Source organism: Mustelus asterias, chromosome 25, assembly GCF_964213995.1.
Source record: "Mustelus asterias chromosome 25, sMusAst1.hap1.1, whole genome shotgun sequence".
NCBI classification, from domain to species: Eukaryota; Metazoa; Chordata; class Chondrichthyes; order Carcharhiniformes; family Triakidae; genus Mustelus; species Mustelus asterias.
In genome coordinates this window covers 19275857-19298704 of record NC_135825.1, presented here as the reverse complement: position 1 = coordinate 19298704, position 22848 = coordinate 19275857, and the positions used below count along the sequence as shown (strand labels likewise).

The window sequence follows — 22848 nt, the reverse complement described above, 5'->3', positions numbered from 1 at the left end:
GGTCCCTGGTGCTGTGAGGTAGCAGTGCTAACCATTGTGCCACCGTGCCTCCCACGATCACTGTACCACTTACATTAACACTTAGAGTTAGGGTACCATTCCCATAAACTGGTACAAATACAAATGTATTATTAGAGTATGTACGATAAATTAAATCTACATTTTAATTGGCAGTCATTATTGTTTACTTGTGGAGCCCAGATAAATGCATTGATGGCAGCATCTGTAAAATTGAGTAAGCATTGCTTCATTAAAAACAAAATAGTAATTTCTCATCAGATGTGATTTGGTTGACAACAAACAAACTCCAGTTTGCGAAAAATGTGTGTTTCCTCTCTGGGTTAATGGAAACTTTTCCACTTTTCTGTTGATTTTCTATCACAAACTGTAACCGTTAAACAGGTTGCGATGATAAATTTTCCGAACAGGAGCAGAATCAATATGAGTCACACGTGCTCCTTTGGACAGAGCCATTTTAGTAGCTGTTCTGGAGTCTGCCAACCTTCTCCCAACAGTAAGCGGTTTGAACAGGGATCAGCTCAGTGTAAACATTAATTTCCTGAGGAGGAGAGAAGAAAGAAAATCCTTCAGAAAGTGGATTCTTACACCAGAGGAGTCAACATCAGATTCCAGCTGAAGCATTAACAATGATTTCTCGTGGTACTGGCAGGGCTCACATAACTTTGAGAGAGGTTTCTTCCGGCACTTTATTTTTGAGTTTTAATTGTTGCACAATTCCTGGAAAAGAAGGGCAGCAGTGGAGTTTGTGAATTGAACTGTTGCTGATGAGGCAAACCCGGAAAACAATTCAAATTGAACACAATTGGTCGGATTTTCATTTGAGACTGACTTTGAATTTCAACTCAAATAAATGTTGTGACAAATTTCCACTCTTCGGGGCTGCACTTTGTAATACAAGGTTCAAATTTTTTTAAACATGCAGTTAGTTCAACTAATAAGCTGAAATTTCAGGTACGCCATGCATTGTCAAATTCCCAAATTTGGGAATTTTCATTGCTGGTTGCACTCCTGCTGCGGAATCTTCCCGTCCCACCCGGCACAGGAATCGTAGCAGGCGGGAGATGGACAATGCAAAGGTTTGTTGACTTCGGGCAGGATTTTACGGTTTTGTGGCAAGCGCAGCTGGAAAATCCCGCCCATGGTATAATCAGAAAAAACAGCGATAATTCAGCTCCAACTCCTTAATTTTTTGGCAATTTGCAGCAACATCATTTTTTGAAGTGTGCTTTGGAGATTTTTAAGTACCAGCGATTGAGGCATGTAAAACATCCCCATTTTATCAGCACCAAAATCCATGTTTAATGCTTCTCAGCATAGAAGTCAATCCTCCATCCCGCCTCCGTTTATCAGTTTAAAGTTTTAAAGTTCATTTATTAGTGTCACATGTCGGCTTACATTAACACTGCAGTGAAGTTACAAATCCCCTAGTCGCCACACTACGACACCTATTCGGGTACACTGAGGGAGAATTTGCACCTAACCAATGCACCTAACCAGCACATTTTTCGGACTGTGGGAGGAAACCAGAGCACCCGGAAGAAACCCGCGCAGTCACGGGGAGAATATGCAGACTCCGCATAGACAGTGACTCAAGCCAGAAATTGAACCCGGATCCCTGATACTGTGAGGCAGCAGTGCTAACCGCTCTGCCACCCAAATGCATGTTTAGGGCTACCCTTGCATTAGGAGTTAGCCTCAATTTTTCAGCTCAGAAACACATGTTTAGGATTATACCTGCATCGTGAATAGGCACATGGGGTCAAACAGGCAATATAAGCTGTGTTGCCAAGAAGATGGGTGGGAGATTAAGGCCTACCCTTACAGCACAGATTGCACAAACAGAAGTGGGTCCTGCAAACAAACAACTGAAGTACAAAGCCATTCCAAGCAAAAGTTATATAATTTGCTACCTTGTCAAACAACTGTGTTGCAGCAAGGGGATTCGGAGATAGTGGAAGACTGATGTGAGAACGGAAGAAGATAGAATTTGCCCTGAAGAAGACACCCAAGACCTCAAGCGCCATGAGAACAGGGAGCAGCCAGTGGTCTGATCTTGAAGCATGTGTCAGAATGGGCCTTTGAAATTTGTCAGAATGGTCACACCACCATCAGAAATGTAATGTGTAGAAATGCATTTCAGTAGACTAAATCAAACCCAGAGAGAAGCAAGGATCTCAGAGCATGACCTAGTTGGTATAACCACTTTATGGGATGAAGGAGAAGAACAAGATCACTCAGAGACTACCTAAAGATCTGATGCCAAAATGATCAGATTCAAAGCAATTCATCATCAGACTTAAATGTTGAATTAGTTCGTTCAGTTCCATGCAGGACAATGGACAACAGAACTCTGCCACTGGCCCGATCCATCGTAATCTTTTTCACTCCAGCCCTGATGATGTCCTCCTTAACGGCACTTCCCCAGGTCTCCTTTTCCTGGCCCTGAATTCTTCCATCTGATGGTGTCTATTCTACTAACACTCTGGTAGTATGTTGGGGGGTGAACTATGTTTCCTGGTGGTGTCAGTTATCTCTCTGTCACCACTGCCCCTGTGACCAGCCCTCCGTGACACTTCTTCATTGCTGATGCTGTCCCTCCATGTATTGTCCAGCATCTTATGTAGGCAACACCGGTGAAGGACGTCCAACTTACATGATGCTATTGCGATTCCCTTCGATATCTTCCTGGCGGAGATTGCAGTTGGTACAGCTATGGACATGTAGAGTGGCAGCTTCCCAGCTGTGTTGATGGTTTTGGCTGCCCGGACCATGTGGAACCAATGCAAGACCGATGGTGCTTTGTTGTTTCTTGTGTAGACATCGATCTCTACATCATCCTTCTGAGAGATGTTGCTTCCTGGGTAGGGGAAGTGGTCGATGTCCTCGATGCTCCGTTGCCTGGTGATGGGAGAGTCTTGTTGCTCTCCTGTTGGCATCGTCTTGGTCTTCTCAAAGCTGATGAATAGACCAACTTTGGTGCCATGTACTCTCAAAGCTGACGATCAGTTCCTGGAGCGGATCACCAGACAGTGACAAAACACAAGAACCCATTATTTATTAAATAAAACATGACATTGATTTAACTCGAATCACCGGCGTTATGTTATTTTTTCACTCTTCAAAATGACGACCACCTACACCAACAGTGGTGGTTCTCATTTCATATCCAGTTTATAAGTGGACCCCGTATTGGAAGGATTTTTCAAAGCTTCAATTTTGACTAATGTAAATATGATTTTATATTCAAACATGCAGCAGCTAATGGGATTGTCATACATCTTGGTATCTTATATATATTACTGTTTCCCCTTTGGAGGCTGTGCTTTCAGTTGTATCAAGAAGCCGAGGTAGTTTTAACTGATATATTTTTATATTGTTGGATATTGGAAATAAGGTTGAGGTGAGTTTAATTGAGTGTTTCTGTGTAAGGAAAGGGTAAAATTCTAGTTTGAATCATGTTAAACTAAAATGTTTGCATGTATGGGGGTTTTTGATTGCAATGTGAGAGAGTATATGATAGGAAAATGTGGTGACCAGAACTGTACACAAAATCCCAGCTGTGGCCTAACCTGTGTTTTATACAGTTCCATTCTTATATCCCTGTTTTTGTATTCAATACCTTACCAAAGCATTCCATATGCTTTCTTGACACAGCCAATCTTTCTGTTATCTACATATTTCCCAATAATGCCGCCCAGATTTTCAGTCTAAATCATTGATATCTATAACAAACAGCAAGTGTCCCCACACTGAGTCCTGTGGAATGCCATTGAAAGCTGTTTTCCATTCGCAAAAACATCCATCATCGCTGAGCTAATTTTGGATCCAACCTGCCACTTTCCCCTGTATCCCATGAGATCTCACTTTTCTGACCAATCTGCCATATGGGACCTTGTCAAATGCCACTTGGACAATCCCCCTTGTTATTTACTCAAAAACTTTTACTGAGCTACTAAGACATGATCTTCCCCGAACAAAACTATATTAATCAATCCATGACTTTCTAAAAATAATTTCCAACAAATTGCCTGGTGCTGAAGTCAGGCTGACCGGCCTATAATTTTCTGGTCTATCTCTTGCACCTTTTTTAAATAAACGTACAACATTCTGTGACCTCCAATCCTCTGGGACCTCATCTGTATTTAGTGAGGATTTGAAAATGATCCCCAGAGTATCAGTTATTTCCTTCCTGGCTTCCTTCATCAGCCTGGGACACAATCCATCTGGTCCTGGGGACTTATCCGCCTTCAAGGATGCCAGACCCTCTATTATTTCCTCTCCCACTATGTTTATTGCATCCAATATTTCACACTCCTCTTCAACTAGAACATCTGAATCATCCCCCTCCTTAGTGAAGATAGAGACAAAGTACTCATTGAGGACCTTGTCAACATCTTCTGCATCAACCCACAAGTTGCCATGTACATCTCTGATAGGCCCTACCCTTTCCTTAAGTATTTTCTTGCACTTAATGTTCTGGTTAAACATATTTTCTTTGATTTTACCTGGGAATATTTTTGTATAAAAGCAAAATACTGCAGGTTTTGGAAATCTGAAATAAAAACTGAAAATGTTGGACAATCTCAGCCAGTCCGGCAACACCTCATAGAGTCATAGAGGTTTACAGCATGGAAAAGGGCCCCCCAGGCCCAACTTGTTTATGCTGCTCTTTTTTTTAACCACTAAGCTAGTCCCAATTGCCCGCGTTTCGCCCATATCCCTTTATACCCATCTTACCCATGTACCTGTCTAAATGCTTTTTAAAAGACAAAATTGCACCCGCCTCTACTACTACTTCTGGCAGCTTGTTCCAAACACTCACCACCCTCTGTGTGAAAAAATTTCCCCTCTGGACCCTTTTGTATCTCTCCCGCCTCTGACCTTAAATCTATGCCCTCTAGTTTTAGACTCCCCTACCTTTGGGAAAAGATGTTGACTATCTAACTGATCTACGCCCCTCATTATTTTATAGACCTCTATAAGATCACTCCTAAGCCTCCTACGCTCCAGGTAAAAGAGTCTCAGTCTATCCAGCCTCTCCTTATAACCCAAACCATCAAGTCCCAGTAGCATCCTAGTAAGTCTTTTCTGCACACTTTCCAGTTTAATAATATCCTTTCTATAATAGGGTTTTCTGAGGAGAGAGAAACACAGTTAATGTTTCAAGTCCATATGGGATGGAAATGTGATGAATGATACACTTTCGTGTATCTTTGCTTTCCTAAATTGTATTTTTACTTCACCCCTCCCTAGGCTTTCTACAGGATTAAGTCTTTGTTGCTTTATTTTTCTGTTTTATCTTCCCTTACATGTTTCTGGATAACCAAGTGGCTCGAGATTTGGCGGTACCGCCCTTTTTCTTTGTGGGACCATGTCTACATTGTATCTGTAGAATCTTGCCTTTGAATGCTGGTTTGACACAGCTTTTCCTTCTAATAGTTGTATCCAGCTTTGTAAAATGTGTCTTCCCACAGTTGAGAACTTTTACCCCTGTTTTTTCTTAATCTTTTTCCATAATTATGTTTAATCTAACTATATGATGGTCACTATCTCCAAAATGTCCCCCACTACCACTTCAATCACTTGCCTATGCTCCTTGATGGTGGCCCAATGGCACAATGGTTAGCACTGCTGCCTCACAGCGCCAGGGATCCAGGTTCAGTTCTGGCCTCAGGTCACTGCCTGTGTTGAGTTTGTACATTCTCCCCATGTCTGTGTGGGTTTCCTCCGAGTGCTCCGGTTTTCTTCCACAGTGCAAAGATGTGTGGGTTAGGTTGATTGGCCATGCTAAATTGACTCTAATGTCAGGGGTTAGCAAGGTAAATAAATGGGGTTACGGGAATAGGGCCTAGGTGGGATTGTGGTTGATGCAGACTCGATGGGCCAAATGGCCTCTTTCTGCAGGATTCTATGATTATATCACAACAAAATTTCCTGTGCTGAACACTTTTTAGCCTGTGCTGCTTCTGTCTTTCTGAGTCGCTCACAATTCTGCATCTCCCGTTCGCTGCCCTGAATTTACCCTCAGGTTCCCATCCCCTTGTTAATCTAATTTAGACCCCATTCAATAACACCAGCAGTCCTGTTCAGGTGTAGACTGTTTGGCTTGCACAGGTCCCACCTTCTCCAAAGCCGGTCCCTGTGCCTTAGAAATCTGATGCTCTCCCTCTTAGATGTGTTTAATCGCTCATTCCCATATTGCTATCCTCATTTGTATATGGACAGAGGGTAATCCTGAGATTGCTGCTTTATAGATCCTGCTTTCTCCTTCTGAGCTTCCTAAAGTTTACTTTCAGAACCTCATCCCCTTTCCCACTTACGTCATTTGTACCAACATGGGCCCTGAGCTCTGCCACCCCCCAGAAGAATGTCCTGCAGCTGCTGCACATTCTTGACCCTGGCACCAGGGAGGCAACGTACCATCCTGGAGTCATATCTATGGCCACAGAGATGCTTGCCTGTTCCCCAACTAACAAATCCTCTATGACTGCTGCTCTTCCCCTCTGCTTTATCCCCTCCTGTACGGCAGAGCTACCTGTGGTGCCACAAATGCGGACCTGACGGCACTCTTTCTAGGAACCAACGCGCTCATTGGTATCCAAAATGGAAAACCAGTTGGTGAGCGGGGCCCCCAGGGGCTCCTGCACTACCTGCCTAGTTTTCTCAGACTGCCTGGCGGTCACCCATCCCTTTCTGCCTCCATGCTTAAGTTGAACATGCTGTCCCCGTAGCCCTCACCTTGTGGATGCGGCACAGTGACTCCAACTGCTGTTCGAGCTCCAAAACCCAGAGCTCAAGGTTCTGCAGCTGGTGACATTTCCTGCACATCTGGTTATTTTGATTTGATTTGATTTATTATTGTCACATGTATTGACATAGTGAAAAGTATTGTTTCTTGTGCGCTATACAGACAAAGCATACTGTTCATAAAGAAGGAAATGAGAGAGTGCAGAATGTAGTGTTACAGTCATAGCTAGGGTGTAGAGAAAGATCAACTTAATGCAAGGTAGGTCCATTCAAAAGTCTGACAGCAGCAGGGAAGAAGCTGTTCTTGAGGCCGGTTGGTACGTGATCTCAGACTTTTGTATCTTTTTCCCAGGGGTCAGCATCAGGACCGCTGTTCTTTTTCATATATATTCATTACTTCCACTTTGGTACACAGGACACAATTTCAATGTTTGCAGATGACATGAAACTTGGCAATGTAGCGAAAAAGGAGAGTAATAGACTTCAGGGTGACAAAGTTAAACTGGTTAAGTGGGCAACACATGACAGATGAAATTTAAAACTGAGAAGTATGAAGTGATACATTTTGTTGGGAAGAATTTTAGTGTGATGAAAGGACCATATACCATATGAACTAAATTGTTTAAAGTGGGTGCATAAAGTAAGAATGGGGCGGGGGGGGGGGGGGGGGGGATGTACACAAATCCTTGAAGATAGCAGGATAAATTGAGAAATATCAAAAGCATATTATCTTTATTAGTAGAGGAATAGTGTGCAAAAGCAAGGACGTTATGCTAAACCTATATAAGATACTGGTTAGGCCTCAATTGGAGCATTGTACTTAGTCCTGGGTATCATATTTTAGGGAGGATGCCAAGGCCTTGAAGAGGATGCAGAAGAGATTTACAAGAGTGGCATCAATGATTCACATAAATATTCCAACACTTTAAAGTACAAATATAGTGCAATGTGAACGGTGTTAAAGTCCAATTAACTCCAAAGATGTGCGGGTTAGGTTGATTGGCTATGCTAAATTGCCCCTTAGTATCAAGGGGGTTAGCAGGGTAAATATATGGAGTTCTGGGGATAGGGTCTGGGTGGGATTGTGGTCAGTGCAGACTTGATGGGCCAAATGGCCACCTTCTGCTCTGTATAGATTCTATGAACATTCACCACAAGTTTCATCATGGCAGTAATTTCTGGGCCTATTATATTTGTTTTGTGGTTATAGTCAAAATATAAAGGGAAGATTTAGAGAACAAACACTGCATAATAACAAAAGTAGAAAACTATTTTAAATAAGTAACAAAGTGCTGGAAATGCTGAGCAGTACCTGTGGTGGCAGTACCTGTGGAGACAGAAACAGGGATTAGGGCTTGGGTTTTACCAGTCCATTGGAGATGGGTTGGGGTGAGAGGTGTGGTAAAATAGCAATGGATGGCATTGGGTGGGAAGCCCAACATCTTCTTGCCATGACAGGATATCTCCAAAGGCTCAACTGCCTGATGACTGGAGGTGGGGAGCTCATTAACCAGGCTAAGTGCCCTCTCCTTCACCATGCACCTTCAGCAGTGGCCACATCTTTTGGTGGCACTGTCAAGGTTGCAGAGTTGCTGGCTCTGTTTGGGCCAGCAACTCAAGAGATGCAGGCCACAGTCCTTGATTGGACGGCAGTTCCAACGGCAGATATTAAAAGGCCAATGCTGGTAAAATCCTCTTTGTGGTCCCACTGTTGGACTGTGTGGACTAGGCACCCACATTTGGCCCTGGCAGTTCGACCTACGGCATGGCTGGTAAAATTCCAGTCATTATTGCTGCTCTTCTCTCGTCGAATGCAGCCAGACCTGCTCAGCATTTCCAATTTTACTTCACATTTCCAGCATTCACCGTATTTCACTTGTGATAATATTTGATCCTCATTTATCTTTATTTTATAAAAATCCAGGTTTTTCCCAAAACATAAACTTTGCATTGTTCCTTCAGTACAGAGATGACAGGAGGTAATTTCTCAGATTTGAGATGATAACACTCAGCTGCTACAAATAGAATCATAGAATCCCTACAGTGCAGAAGGCCACTTGGCCCATTGAGTCTGCACTGACCAAAATCCCACCCAGCCCCTATCCCCATATCCCTATGCATTTACCCTGACAGGAAGGAGCAATTCAGCATGGCCAAGCCACCAAACCCACACATCTTCGGAGTGTGGGAGGAAACCGGTGCACCCAGAGAAAACCCCACGCAGACACGGGGAAAATGTCCAAACTCCACACAATGACCCAAGCTGGGAATCAAACCAGGTCCCTGACACTGTGAGGCAGCACTGCTAACCACTGTGCCACTTTGCCAGGCAACTTGGTGCCTGATATTTCCTCTATTTCCATGAGAAAAGCAATTTGCCTTCCATTGGCACCTTCCTTATCATCTATTTTTAAAGGAAACTTTTACATTTTCACACAATTTGGGATCTTTCCCAATTTTCTCTGTACATTGCTTTCTGGTGGTTTTACATATACGAGCAGCCCTCATGCTGAACTGACCATTCTTAATGAGTGAACTAGAAAATAAATGAATGCAGACTAGTTGGTTATGGATGGCATTGCAGCTGGACCCAATCCCATCACTCAAAATCTACAATTTTCACTTTCCACCAGAATTATGTGCAATCAAGGACAAGGAAATTGGATTTTCTTGCCCTCTTTTAGTTCAAGGCTGCTGGGATCAAATGTAGTATTTTTGCATTGGCTGAGATCATCTTTCTCTCCACAGATCAGGTATCTTAATATAATTCTGCAGTGGAAATCCTTAAACCAACAAGCTGGCCTCTTTGTCATAGAAAAACACTAGGCTGACTGCTAAAATAAAAACACTTCATGGATATATTGGTCGATGTTTTTTTCAGATTTATTGAAAGAAAAAAAATCATAAAACACAATACTTGTAAAACCTTCCATTCTTTACAATTCTTCTTTACAATATATTTTGTAATGAAAAAGTGGGCCTGATTCCACATTCAACTATTTGCGTTTTGCTAATCGCAATGTCTGCATGTGAACAGAATTCAATGTAACACTTTATTAATCATTGCTATTTCAATATTTATATTTGCAATTTCCATTCCTTCCTATATACTTTATTGCCAGCGGTGTTCTCAATGCTGTGCTCCAGGAAAGAATATGAAAGGAAATCCTGTGCCATTCACCTCTCTTGTATAAATCAAATGATTAGGATAGAAATAAAATATTGCATTCCTGGGCAATTGTGCTATCGCGGTCATGTCCTTTTGTCTGGAGATTTTGTTTAATGTTGAAAAGGATCTTGCTGGTTTAGGTGACAGCTCATGGAAGCAAGTCTGCATAATATACATATTAACAACAACAAAAAGCAATGCGGCACAAATGGTGCCCACGGACATCAAATTTATGAGTGCAACACATCATACTTGTTCAAGTGCAAATCTTTAGCAATGGAGACAAGATTCATTCACAGAGTGTTTACTTGTCAAGTGCGAATATAGAATCAGGGCCAATTTTTTTTGAAATAACACTGTTTTGGTTTACCTCCTCACGTATAAAAATATTTCAAAACAAATCCTATCCAATGCCATCAGGTAAATCAAATCCCCATTTGATTTAATCAGATTATAGAAATTCAATGGACAGGTTTCGTGCCAATTTAAAATTTAATTAACTAATACCATCCTGTGTTTTGGGTTAGATAACCAAATTATGCAACAATTAGAATAAAGAAAATGTTCTTTATTTAAATTGAACACTTTCATCACAAGGGTTATAATATTTGTTGCAAAACTCTTTTGGATGGGTCTCATCAATCCTACGATATATGATCAAGACTCCAGTGATACACCCTGAAATTTTAAAAAAAGGATGTCAATTTTTCTCTGTAGTTAAAGATTTGCGAAAGAAATTTTGGGGTTATAAGAAATCATTTCAGTAATGGATCTTAAAATAGAATTTCAAACACTTCTGTTCATTGATAAACCAGCTATGTCATCATTAATAATTCATATGGGATAGATGCAATATTCTGCAGGATTATACAACAGATTTGTTCTGTTTTTGGAAGGCAAGTTTATAAAATAAAATAAATTAAAAAGCACAATATACACATCTGTATTTCCTCTGACACTCAAGGCTAATGGTTCATTCCTGTCATTTTTAATTGCAGTAATTGCACTAACGTGAAACTGTCAAATAAAGCAGACACTGCCTGCAGTTAGATAGGATATTTCACTAAAATACTGAACATCAATACCCTTCTTCTTGAGGCTCTACTGCAGAAGTATTCCAATGTCATAATTACTACCATTTGTCTTCAGTATGCAGGCAAACTATCAGCATCCATAACCAGTAGTCCATTAATAACCTCTCTACACTATCTAACTATTCCTTGAACACTGATTCAAAAAGAAAGAACTTGAATTCATGTGCACATTTTACATCCCCAAGATATCACAAAGCGCTTTATGTCTAATGAATTATTTTTGAAGTATGGTGACTACTATTTTGTAAGCATTTGCGATAGCTAATTAGTGCACAGCAAGATCCTGAAGCTGAGAGCAGTAAGAAGCATAACCAGTTAATCTATTTTTTGTAGTTTGTCGGCTGGGAGACAAACATTGGCCAGGATAGTGGGAGAACTCCCTGCTTATCTTCAAATAGTGCCCTGGGATTTTTGTAAGCAACAGATTACCAGTTTTTAAAAATGTTTACTCTATTCTTAAAGTTATAAAGCCAATGCTCAGAGTGGACTGGGCAAACGCAAATCCAACTCCTTGCTTGCTCCAAAAAACAAATTCAAATGGAATCCAGTTCATGGTCCCCACAGGGAGACAAGCTGACAAGGTAAGGCATTGCACCCATCTTGGGCTTGATCGAACACTTGATCTTAGCCAAAAGGCTGAGAAGCTGAATGTTAGGTCATTTTTTTTCCAACTACTGGCCTACAGGACTGGATCTTCTTACTCATTTTATACAAAAGAAATGCATCTTTAGCTTGTGGTATCCTTTGATAGCCTTTCAAGTCTAACCTGTATGAATGTTATTAAAGAGGTCACTTAAAGGTTTGAACATTCTGGCTGAAACTGAATATGTAAAAGGCTCAGCTAAATTTTGTCAAAATGTTGAGTCCAGCAAATCTATTAAAACAGAGATTTTACAAAGAGGAAATAAATTAGGTATTTAAATTGCAAAATGAATTGGAGAAACGGTACAGGAAGAGGTGAAACAGAAGTTTTCAGAAACTCCCATTTGCAACGTGAGCCTGCTAAAAAGATTTTTGGGTGGTTTCAGAAAGCACAAACTTAGTGCAAAATCTTGAATGAGATAGTATCCCATTTTGGTGGCCTGTGTAATAAACTACTATTCAATGGCACCAGATTAAAGCAGACTCTTCTGTGTTTGCCTTTCTCAGAATGCTTTGGGATTGTTTTACAAAAAAGCTGGGAAGAAAACTTTATTACCACCAGGATAAGAATCTTTTTTCTAAACTAAAAATAGATGTGGAACTTCCTTAAAATTGCAAACTCATTCAAAATTCAGCGCAAGCTTACACACTTTCAAATGGAATAGAAATGACTCTCAGTTTTAGGAACAATACTGCCTAAATGTTTCACTCTAAACTGTTAGATTTCCTCTCTCGCCTTCAAAAGGTGAAACAATGGGGAGAACTTAAAGCAAACAAAGTGATGCAAGAGGTTTTTGCTAAATTGGCTCAACAAACTGATTGCGTAATTCGGTTTGGCTTTAGGATGTGCTTCAATGCAATGATTTGAAGTCAGCAGTCTGCTATTCATGGCACTATATCTGTCCTTGATCTTTCACTGTGTCAAAGTAACTTGACTAAGGTAAACAGAACTATTTTCTATTCTGCTAAATGTTTATATGGGGCATGAAATTCTTGGGTAGGATTGAAAGATGGGTGATAGCATATTGGCAGCTCATTTTACATTCCACCCAATTTTCTGTTCACTCCAAAAAAAAATTGGATGGCTTACAAAATGTGCTATTGTCACCTGTTTTGTGCTGCTGCCCAAGGTGAATTTAATCATTGAAAGCATAACTACAAATGAAGTGTCATAATGCATAACACTGAAATAACTCAATTTTATGAATATTTTTAGCAAATTTTCATATCACACTATACCAAGCCATATGCAAAAGAAAATATTAAGTCACTTGGGAGTGAAGAAATTTAGTAAGAAGCACCTAGGCAAATATCTCCAAAGATATTGGCCAGTATTTTACGACCTTGCTCGGGCGAGGCTCATAAAATCCCACCCGAGGCCAACAGAGAATTCCGTTCTGCGAGCCGCAGTAAAATTCCGGCACTAAGTTTAATTTTTTTATTGCGCAGCCAAATACATGCATGGAACAGATGTGAGGAACTAAATGTCATGATTATCGTCTAACCTCATCAATGCATTCTGAATCAAGTTATCCAATTGTAGCACAGGAGCAGTGGCACAGTGGTATTGTCATTGAACTAATAATCCAGAGACCAGAGCAATGCTCTGAAGACCTGGTTTGTAACCCTACCACAGCAGATGTTGAAATTTAAATTTGGAAATCTGGAATTAAAAGTTTAACGATGATCTTGAAAACTTTGTCAATTGTTGTAAAAGCCCATCTGGTTCACTAATGTCATTTAGGGAAGGAAATATGCCGTCCTTACCCAGTCTGGCCTATGTGTGACTCCATACCCACATCAATGTGGTTTTAAAATGTCCTCTGAAATGCCTAACAAGCCATTCAGTTCAAGGGCAATTCCTAATTATCCCATGAATGAATATAAGGGGACATTTGTACTCACTGAAAATTTTCAAATATATGCTTATCCTGGTGTTTAAATTGCATGGATTTATCTTATTCTATCCTTCAAATAAATCTTGTCATTAAGACACTCAAATTTCCTGCTCTCACGCATCTCCTCACCATTGGGGTTGTTGTCTATTAGAGGCCACTTGCACTGGAAATTCTTTCCCTAAACCCGTGTGTCTCTCCTTCTTAAAACCTAGCTGTAGATCGCCCCTCCCAATCTTTCCCTTTTTGGCTCAGAATTTATTTTGCGTTATGCTTCTGTTAAGTGCCTTGGGAGGGTTTGCTATGTTAAAGATACAAATAAATGCAATTTGTTGTTGTTGAGCAGCTAAATCCTCAGATTTGAAAGATATACCTTCACTCTGCCCCACAAAATACTTTAGTCTACTTCACTTACTTCTTTTAAGTGAGAATTGCATTTTCTATACCAGTTATCCTTTTGGCTTTTGAGACAGATTGCAGAGTTAGTACCTCATCAGTAGCAAATGTCTGAATTACTTCACACAAAATCTGTCAAGACAGGAGGAGGCTAGCTCAAGAGTCTGGGCTGACTTCAAATCCAGATTCTAAAACTGATACAAGATGACGGGTGGAATTTTGTGGAGGCACTCCACTCGGGTACTTGACAGGCCAGATGCGAACCTTCCTCTGGGATCAGCAAGGACACTGGGGACACTGGCCCTCAGAGGTGTTGTTCAATCAGAGACCAGAAACTCAAATGAATAGCAGTTCCATTAGGGCGGTGGTGGCTCCTGCCAGTATGACACCCTTTGAAGGTCTCAGATCATCATTGGATCCTAGGCCAGAGGTGACTGATAGTGAGGGGGGCAGCCATCCCACTATGGACTTAGGGTAGATATGGGGTTCCTCCCCCTCCCTCCTGACCCCCAACATGTGATGGGGAGAGGGCACGAGATTCCAATTGATGTACTAACTCACTGCATCATCCAGAATCTAAGTAATGGCTAAGTTAAAATGAACTGCAATGGAAAAGGAGATAGTACAGAAATAATGGTAAAGGAAACAGAAAGGCACACTGCCCCATGAAAGATATAATCAGGCCACAAGAATAAAATATGCAAAGCCATTTCCAGACAGTTTGAAACAGCAACAGTAACAGGATAAATGATTGAACTTCCTCAAAAGGACATTTTCTACCATTTACAATAGAATCCAAAGATGTGCGGGTTAGGTTGATTGGCCATGCTAAAATTGCCCCTTAGTGTCCTGAGATGCGTAGGTTAAAGGGATTAGTAGATGGATATGGGGGTAGGGCCTGGGTGGGATTGTGGGCGGTGCAGACCCGATGGGCCGAATGGCCTCTTTCTGTGCTGTAGGGTTTCTATTCTGTTAATTTTGAACCGTGTGTTTGTGTGTGTAGGATTTCATTACATTATAAATGCCAAATAATGTAAATATTCTTCCAATGTTCTTTTTAGAGATATCACATAGGTGCTTCATTAATATAGTTCATCATTTCAGATTATTGTTTGATATAGCTCTCTTTAAAACTACCCAATTAGGAAAGCTGCATATGTTCTTAGACTAATAATAACATGATGGCATTCTATGCAATTACATTCAGCACCCAGACATGCAACAGTTGGAGAATTTTTGAAAAAAAGGATAAGAATTAAAGATTTTTTTGTCTTACATGCACAAAGCATCCACCTGCTTTAAATAGACACTTCTCCTCAAGCCCCAAATTGTGATTTGGTGCATTGCAGATTAACCAGCATAACCCTTTGAGCACTGAATGCTCTCCGCAGCGTCTGAACTGCATGTCGATTTCTCTAATGCCTGCATTTTCTGTAAATTTGCTATGCTGAGTATGAAGAAGCAAAGAAACATACAGAACCTGAAGAGGTTTTTAATTCACAGTATTCTTTAAAAAATGATCTAGAAATATGTTGTAATTATGATTTTGTCTTCAGTACTCAAAGGGCTAATTTAAAACATTACGAAAAGCAGCTGTTTTTGGTCAAACCAGAGTGGTAGCTCCATAGAGGCAGTAATATTTCTAAATCCTGGCACCAGCTCTGCACTTTTACAGTTTTAAAAGCAACATTTGTTGTTGCCTCGTTGTTGCACTTGTCCCTTGAGATAATCCTGCCCACATATCCTGAGCAACATTTAAAGATAGTCTTATGCTTATTTTTTGGTGTGTCTGCATTCCAGTTATCCAGGTTTCCCAACGGCCTTCAAGGTCTGCTCCAGCTTTTGACGAAAAGTGACGTATTTCTGCTGCACTTGTTGGATCCGTTCCTTTTCCTCTTTCTCCAATATAATGAGGAAATTTTGCAATTCCGGCACGCTAAATGCATCCCACTATAGGAATGAAAAAAGTCCTAGAAATTTAGTATTTTGTTCTAAAATATTAATTTGTATATAAAATGCAATCTGAACATTTACAACCATTGGTGATGATTTAAACTTGGGCAGCAATGTAAAAGGGGCGGTATTGAATTTGCCACTTAACGTTCCACCAAATTTCTTTCCATTAATACCAATGAAAAGGCCATGAGGCGGAGATGCCGGCATTGGACTGGGGTGGGCCCAGTAAGAAGTCTCACAACACCAGGTTAAAGTCCAACAGTTTTATTTGGAATCACAAGTTTTCGGAGCGCCACTCCTTCATCAGGTGAGTCTACCAATGGAAAGGAAAATTGGGCACGGTGTTTAATGGTTGGCTAATCTGATATTGTCTATTTTACGCCACTGTCAAAGTTAAAATGGTCTGATATTGTAATTAACATGTGGAGATGCTGGCGTTGGACTGGGGTAAACACAGTAAGGAGTCTAACAACACCAGGTTAAAGTCCAACAACTTTATTCAAATAAACTTGTTGAACATTAACCTGGTGTTGTTAGACTCCTTATTGTAATTAACATACAGGGATCCATTATCATGCAAATATTGGAGGTGCAGAAATGTTAGCAATTTAAACAGCTGATAATAAAGAATTACTTCTAAAAAAAGAATTTTTTTTCTATGTTTCTTCTTTTTACTGCTGAAGGAGCTTTTCATGGGGTATTGTTGCCAAGGCACAGCTGTCCTTCTGGTATTCCACCCAATTTCTTTATTGCCTCGATTGTGAGTGTCAACCACAACTGTGCTCACTCCTGATTTCACGAGGGAGTTCAGATTCCTATTCTACGTTAAATGCAGTAACCAGTATGCTAAAACTATGTCAAATTTCTACATGCCCTCTTTTTATTAATTAAATTTAGACTGGATGTTAAAAATCTTGTACTCTACAAATAACATTTTTTTGCTACCCCAATTTTTCTTTACATTAATTCATGGGATGTGGATGTTGCTGGCTAAGCCAACATTTATTGTCTATCTCTAATTCAAGGTGGTGGTGGTGAGCTGCCTTCTTGAACCACGCACTCCATGTGGTGTAGATACAATGATGTGGAGATGCCGGCGTTGGACTGGGGTAAACACAGTAAGAAGTTTAACAACACCAGGTTAAAGTCCAACAGGTTTATTTGGTGGCTTTTGCTACCAAATAAACCTGTTGGACTTTAACCTGGTGTTGTTAAACTTCTTACTGTGTAGATACAACCCAGTGATGTTAGGGAGGAAGTTCCAGGATTTTGACCCAACGACAGTGAAGAAACAGCAATATATTTCCAATTCAGGATGGAGAGTGGCTCAAAGGGGAACTCCCATGTGTTTGCAGCCCTTGCCCTTCTAAACGGTAGCATTCATGGGTTTGGAAGTGCTGTTTAAGAGGCTTAGGTGAGTTTGTGCAGTGCATCCTGTAGATGATACACACTGCTGCTATTGTGCACTGATTGTGGAGGGAGTAAATGTTTGTGGCTGGGGTGCCAATCAAGCAAGCTGCTTGGTCCTGGATGGTGTCAAACTTCTTCAGAGTTGTTGAAGCTGGGACCAGGTCAAGCCATAGTGAAAGCCAGGTGTGAGCTTTAACACCTGGACACAAAGGGAGAAACAACTGACCTTGCTACATGGCGACAGAGTCACAGAGGCAGTCAGGCCAAGATTCTAAAAAGACAACCCATAACAGGTGTAGATCTGCCTTGGAGAAAAAAAAGACTGCCTTTGGATTTCTGGGGTTCTGTCCTCACCACTGAATGCTGGTGAGGACAGAACCGCTGTTTGAATGGACAAAGCTTGTTATAGAAAGTTGAAGACCAAGGGGTCACCAGTGGGAAGTGGGTGTCTTGCTGCTGGAAGTCCATTCAAGTATGCTGGGATAATTGAATGAAGGGCACTTTGGGCCCGATTTTACCATTGCGTTGCACCCAAAAACAGGCGCGAAAACTTGGTAAAGTCGGGCGTGAGGCGATTGGCACAGATGCCCACATCACCAAGGCCCACTAATGGCTGTGATCCGAACCACGCCCTAAATGGGTGCAACAGTGATTTAAATGTATTTGCATGCATTTAAATTGAATTAATTGGCTGCCCGCCCAACTTTACTGGTATTTCCCCCTTTACCATCACATTCGCGCATCCAGATTCGGCGCAAAACAGACATGCTCGGCAAAGGTCTGTTTCGGGCGCTCCAGCTTCTAAAGAGGTAAGTTCAGAGCTTCCAATGGCTCTCTGACTCAGATTGGTGGGGGGCGGGGGAGGAGGGCCAGATCATTCTCTGGTGAGTGGTGGGGGAAGGGAGGAGGAGGGAAGCCCGATCGTTATCTGGTGGGGAGGGGGAGGGGAGGGGTGGAGAATAAAGTAGGCGGGTCAGATGTATCTCTGGAAGGGTGGGGGAGGAGGAGGGCGGCCCGATCATTCTCTGCTGGGGGGTGGGGGGGGGGGGGGGGGGGGGGGGGAGTCAAGGGGGGGTCCGCTGCCATTATGCGGGGGATCGGTGGGGGGAACAGGACAGAGGATCACAATCGATCTAGGTAGGGGGTGTGGGTGGATAAGGGAGACAGTTATGTTGTGGGGGTGGGGCAATGTCTGTGAGGGCCATCGCTTTTTTGCGGCCTGGGAGCATGTGACAGTGGCGTGTTTTTCAATTTTTTTTTCACCGCACATGCGCAGTTCAAAGCTCCAATCGGAGCTGCAGAGTTTCAGGCGCGATAAGCCCCGCCCACAGCACGATTCAGACTCACGATTTCTTTTTCAGGCTAAGTGTGTATGGGGGTGCCTGAGAACAGTTTTCCAAATTGGATCCGAATTGTGCCCAGATTCAGCACTTAGAATCAAAATGGTAAAATCGGGCCCTTTGTTTAAAAAAAAGACCCAGAAGATTCATCCTGGCAGGGCAGGGAGAAGAGAACCTTTTGAGTCACCAGGAGACATTTGGCACTTGAAATACAAGGCTACCTATCGGTTGAGAATGCGCTGTAAATGTAGTTTGGGGTTTTTGATTATGTTAAGTAGTTACTGGGGAATACCTCTTCTATAATTTAGTGTAATTTTTAGTCTATTGATTTTAGTGTTACAGGAAAAGTCTTGTTATTTGATCCTCTTCATATGCCACTGGAAAATTCACCACTGTATAAAGTTATTTGTTTATGTGGAACGTAACACATTGTTCTCTAAATAAAAGCAAAATACTGCAGATGAAAATGCTGAATAAACTCAGCAGGTTTGGCAGCATCTGTGGAGAGAAACAGGGTTAACGTTTTGACCCTTCTACAGATCAGAAGAATTATACAGTTGGAAAGGGGGTGGAGGAGCTTGATATAATAGGAGATCAGGATTTGTCCTGGACATAAGAAAAAGGGAAATATTAATGATGCCATTAAAGGGCTGAGGAATGCTAATAGTGGCAAAGGGTGAGAGAATGTGTTGATGGGAGCAACTGAACAGCCTGTGACATGTGGCCATATTGGGGAGGGGTGAGGTGGTAAAGTTGTTGAATCCAGAAGGTTGTAACGTGCCTCCTTCATTCTAAACCACTCCCCCCACCCTATTCCCCCATGCACACACCTTTATTTTATAGTTCGTTAGTCTTTTTTTAAGCTCCCTGGCATACCCCACCACTCCTAATCAGAAGATGAGGTATTGTCTTCCAGTTTGCATTGGGCATCGTTGGAGCATTGCAGCAAGCCAAGGAAGGACATGTGGGCATGAAAGCAAAATGCTGAGTTGAAATGGAAAGCAATGAGAAGGTTGGGGCATGCTTGCAGACTGAGTGAAGGTGTTCCGCAAAGCAGTCACCCAGCCTTTGTTTTGTCTCCTCAGTATAATTGGGAGCTGTGAATGCAGTAGACCAGATTGAAGGAAGTGCAAGTGAAATGCTGTATCACCTGAAAGGGCTATTTGGGTCCTTGGACAGTTAAGGGACAGGTACTGCACCTTCTTCAATTGTATGGCAAGGTGGCATAGGAAGGGTTCTGAACAATGGAGGAGTGGACCTAGATGTCAGAAACAGAGTGGTCCCTGTGGAATGCTGACAGGAGTAGTGAGGGGAAGATGTATTTAGTGGTGGCATCATGTTGGGGTTGCCAGAAATGGCAGAGGATCCTTTGAATGCGGTGGCCGATGAGGTGGTGAGGACTGGAGGGACCCTATGCTGGTTCTGGGAGGAAGGGGAAGCGGGGGAAACGCAGAGTTGCAAGAGAGATTCAGGTTTGTTCTGAATGCATAGGAGCATTGTAAGCATGTAATGCTAGAAAGACAATCCAATAAATTACTTTGCAGTTCAACCATTTATGATAATATGAAATAATGAATAGCTTCTGTGATGCTTAAGAAAAACTATACAACATAACTAGTGCTTTTATTTATTTCTGCAAACATATCAATTCAAAAAAATATATACCTCAACTTCCCCAGTCTCATTCTCCTTCAATGCAAAATTTGAGACGTTTGTGTCTGGGCCAGCCAAAAGACGGATTAAAAGAGGATGCTCATTTTCTTTAAGTTTCTGCAGGTGCACTAACAAAGGAAATAAAAAAGTGGGTGTACTGATTATAATTATCAAGTCCTTTCTGTTACACCATTTCATTCACAGATATCAACATAATTACTAACCCTCAAAGCACTTGCTGCCTGCCTATATAGCAATTCAAAGATTAGATGTAAAAGACTGGGGTGAGGGGAGGGGGCAGAATAGCCTACTCCTAATTTGAATGTCTAAACATCAGAGTGTAGAGTTTCTATTTTGAGTGCAATGTGGAAACCACACCCAAATTGTTGCTTAGGCTAGGCTACACCGGGGTTCATATTTCTGCTAAAATAATTTGCATAATTGCAAATGCAAAATCTTCCAATAAACTACTGCACAGTAAGACATCTCACAACATCAGGTTAAACTCCAACAGGTTTATTTGGAGTGGCATGGTGGCACAGTGGTTAGCACTGCTGCCTGACAAGGGCCCGGGTTTGATTCCCCGTTTGGGTCTGAGTGGTTTGCACATTCTTCCTTTGTCTGCGTGGGTTTCCTCCCACAGTCCAAAGATGTGCGGGTTGCCCATGCTAAATTGCCCCTTAGTGTCAGGAGGACTAACTAGGGTAAATGCATGGGGATAGGGCCTGAGTGGGATTGTGGTCAGTGCAGATTCGATGGGCCGAATGGCTTCCTTCTGCACTGTAGGATTGTATGATTCTATTCTATGAGCTTTCGGAGCACTGTTCCTTCATAAGGGAGTGATTACTACTTCATTACTACTGCAATCAAGCAGAGTAATAGTTTCTTTTTCCCCATAAAAATATAATTCATCAAGTATTTAAGAGTAATAACCAGATGCAGTTTTATTAATACAACTGAAATTGGGTTTACCAGCAAAAATAAGCATCTTTGATGATGGTGAAGGGGCCTCCATCCATGAGAACTAGAAGATCACAATTTCATTAAGAAATAGGAGTAAATCATTCAGCCCACTGAGTATTCTCCATCATTCGCTAATTTCATGGCTGATCTGATTGTGGCTTTTGTTTCCTGCCTGTCCCCCATAACCTTCAACTCCCCTGATGATCAAAAATTAGTCTAACTCTTATTTTAAATATATTCAATGACCCAGCCAATGACTGCTCTTTGGGGAAGAGAATTTCGAAGACTAACGACCCTGAGAGCAGAACATTCTCTGAATTTCAGTCTTAAATGAGAGACTGATTATTTTGAAACTGTGCTCCCTAGTTCTAGATTCCCCAATAAGGGGCAACATCCTCTCAGCTTCTACCATGTCAAGACTTCTCAGAATCTGACATGCTTCAATAAGATCCCTGCTGTTTTCCTAAACATCAATGAGTATAGGCCCATCAGGCTCAATCTTTCCTTCATCCTGGGAATCAACCGAATGAATCTTCACTGAACTGCTTCCAACGCAAGCATATCCCTCAAGAAAGGACACTAAAGCTGTACACAGTACTCCCGGTGGCATCTCATGCCTGGACAGCTGTAGCAAGACTTCCATTTTTAACTCCATCCACCTTGCAATAAAAGGCTAACATTCCATTTGCTTTCCCAATTACTTGCTGCACCTGCATGCTAACCTTTTGTGATATAAACCCGATTTTAAATATCATTTGTAAACTGGACCATTTAATTGTTTGATTTCAATTGGCTGAGTTAGAAGTAGTTTTAGTAAATATTTTTCATTTCTTTTATAACAAAAAAATTGAAAACTAGTGTTTTAGCCTCGTAGCTAATTTGTACACTGTATTCCATTCAGGAGAGGCAGTGGTGTAGCTGGACGAGTAATCCAGAGCCCCAGGGTAATGTTCTGGGGACCCGGATTCGAATCCCACCATGACCGATGTAAAATTTGAATTCAATAAAAATAATCTGGAATTAAACGTTTAAGGATGACCATGAAACCATTGTCAATTGAAGTTAAAGCCCATCCACCCTTTAGGGCATATACTTGGTCTGGCTATATGATTTATTTTTATTGATTCATGGAACATCGGTGCCGCTGGCTGGCCAGCATTTTTTGCCCATCCCTAGTTGCCCTTGGAGGAGTTGAGAGTCAACCACATTGCTGTGGCTCTGGAGTCACATAGGCCAAACCAGGTAAGGACAGCAGATTTCCTTCCCTAAAGGACATTGGTGAACCAGATGGTTTTTTCCAAAAATCAACAATGGTTTCATGGTCATCAGTAGATTCATAATTCCAGATTTCTTTTCAAAAATCAAATTCAAATCCCACCATTTGCTGTGGCAGGATTTGAAGTCGGGTCCCAGAACATTAGCTGAGTTTCTGGATTAATAGTCGAGTGGTAATACCACTAGGCCATGTGACTCCAAATCCACAACAATGGGGCTGGGGATGGACAATAAATGCTGGCCTAGCCAGTGATGCCCACGGACACCACGGAGGTGGTTCCTGGCAT

At 41.6% G+C, this 22848-nt stretch overlaps 1 protein-coding gene and 1 pseudogene across 2 annotated transcripts in view; both read right to left on the bottom strand.

Annotated features, from left to right (window-relative positions):
* Nucleotides 1–9637: 9637 nt before the first annotated feature.
* Nucleotides 9638–22848, bottom strand: part of LOC144511838 (ras association domain-containing protein 5-like) — a 130413-nt gene continuing 117202 nt past the window's right edge. For both annotated transcript variants that reach the window (XM_078242205.1, XM_078242206.1), the window contains 2 exons: nt 20336–20451; nt 9638–15914 (listed from right to left, as the gene is read on the bottom strand). In XM_078242205.1, the coding sequence (XP_078098331.1) occupies nt 15765–15914; nt 20336–20451 (266 nt within the window). In that variant the 3' untranslated portion in view covers nt 9638–15764. The remainder of the gene's footprint in view (nt 15915–20335; nt 20452–22848) is intronic.
* On the bottom strand, nt 11472–11679 carry LOC144479326 (U2 spliceosomal RNA; annotated as a pseudogene).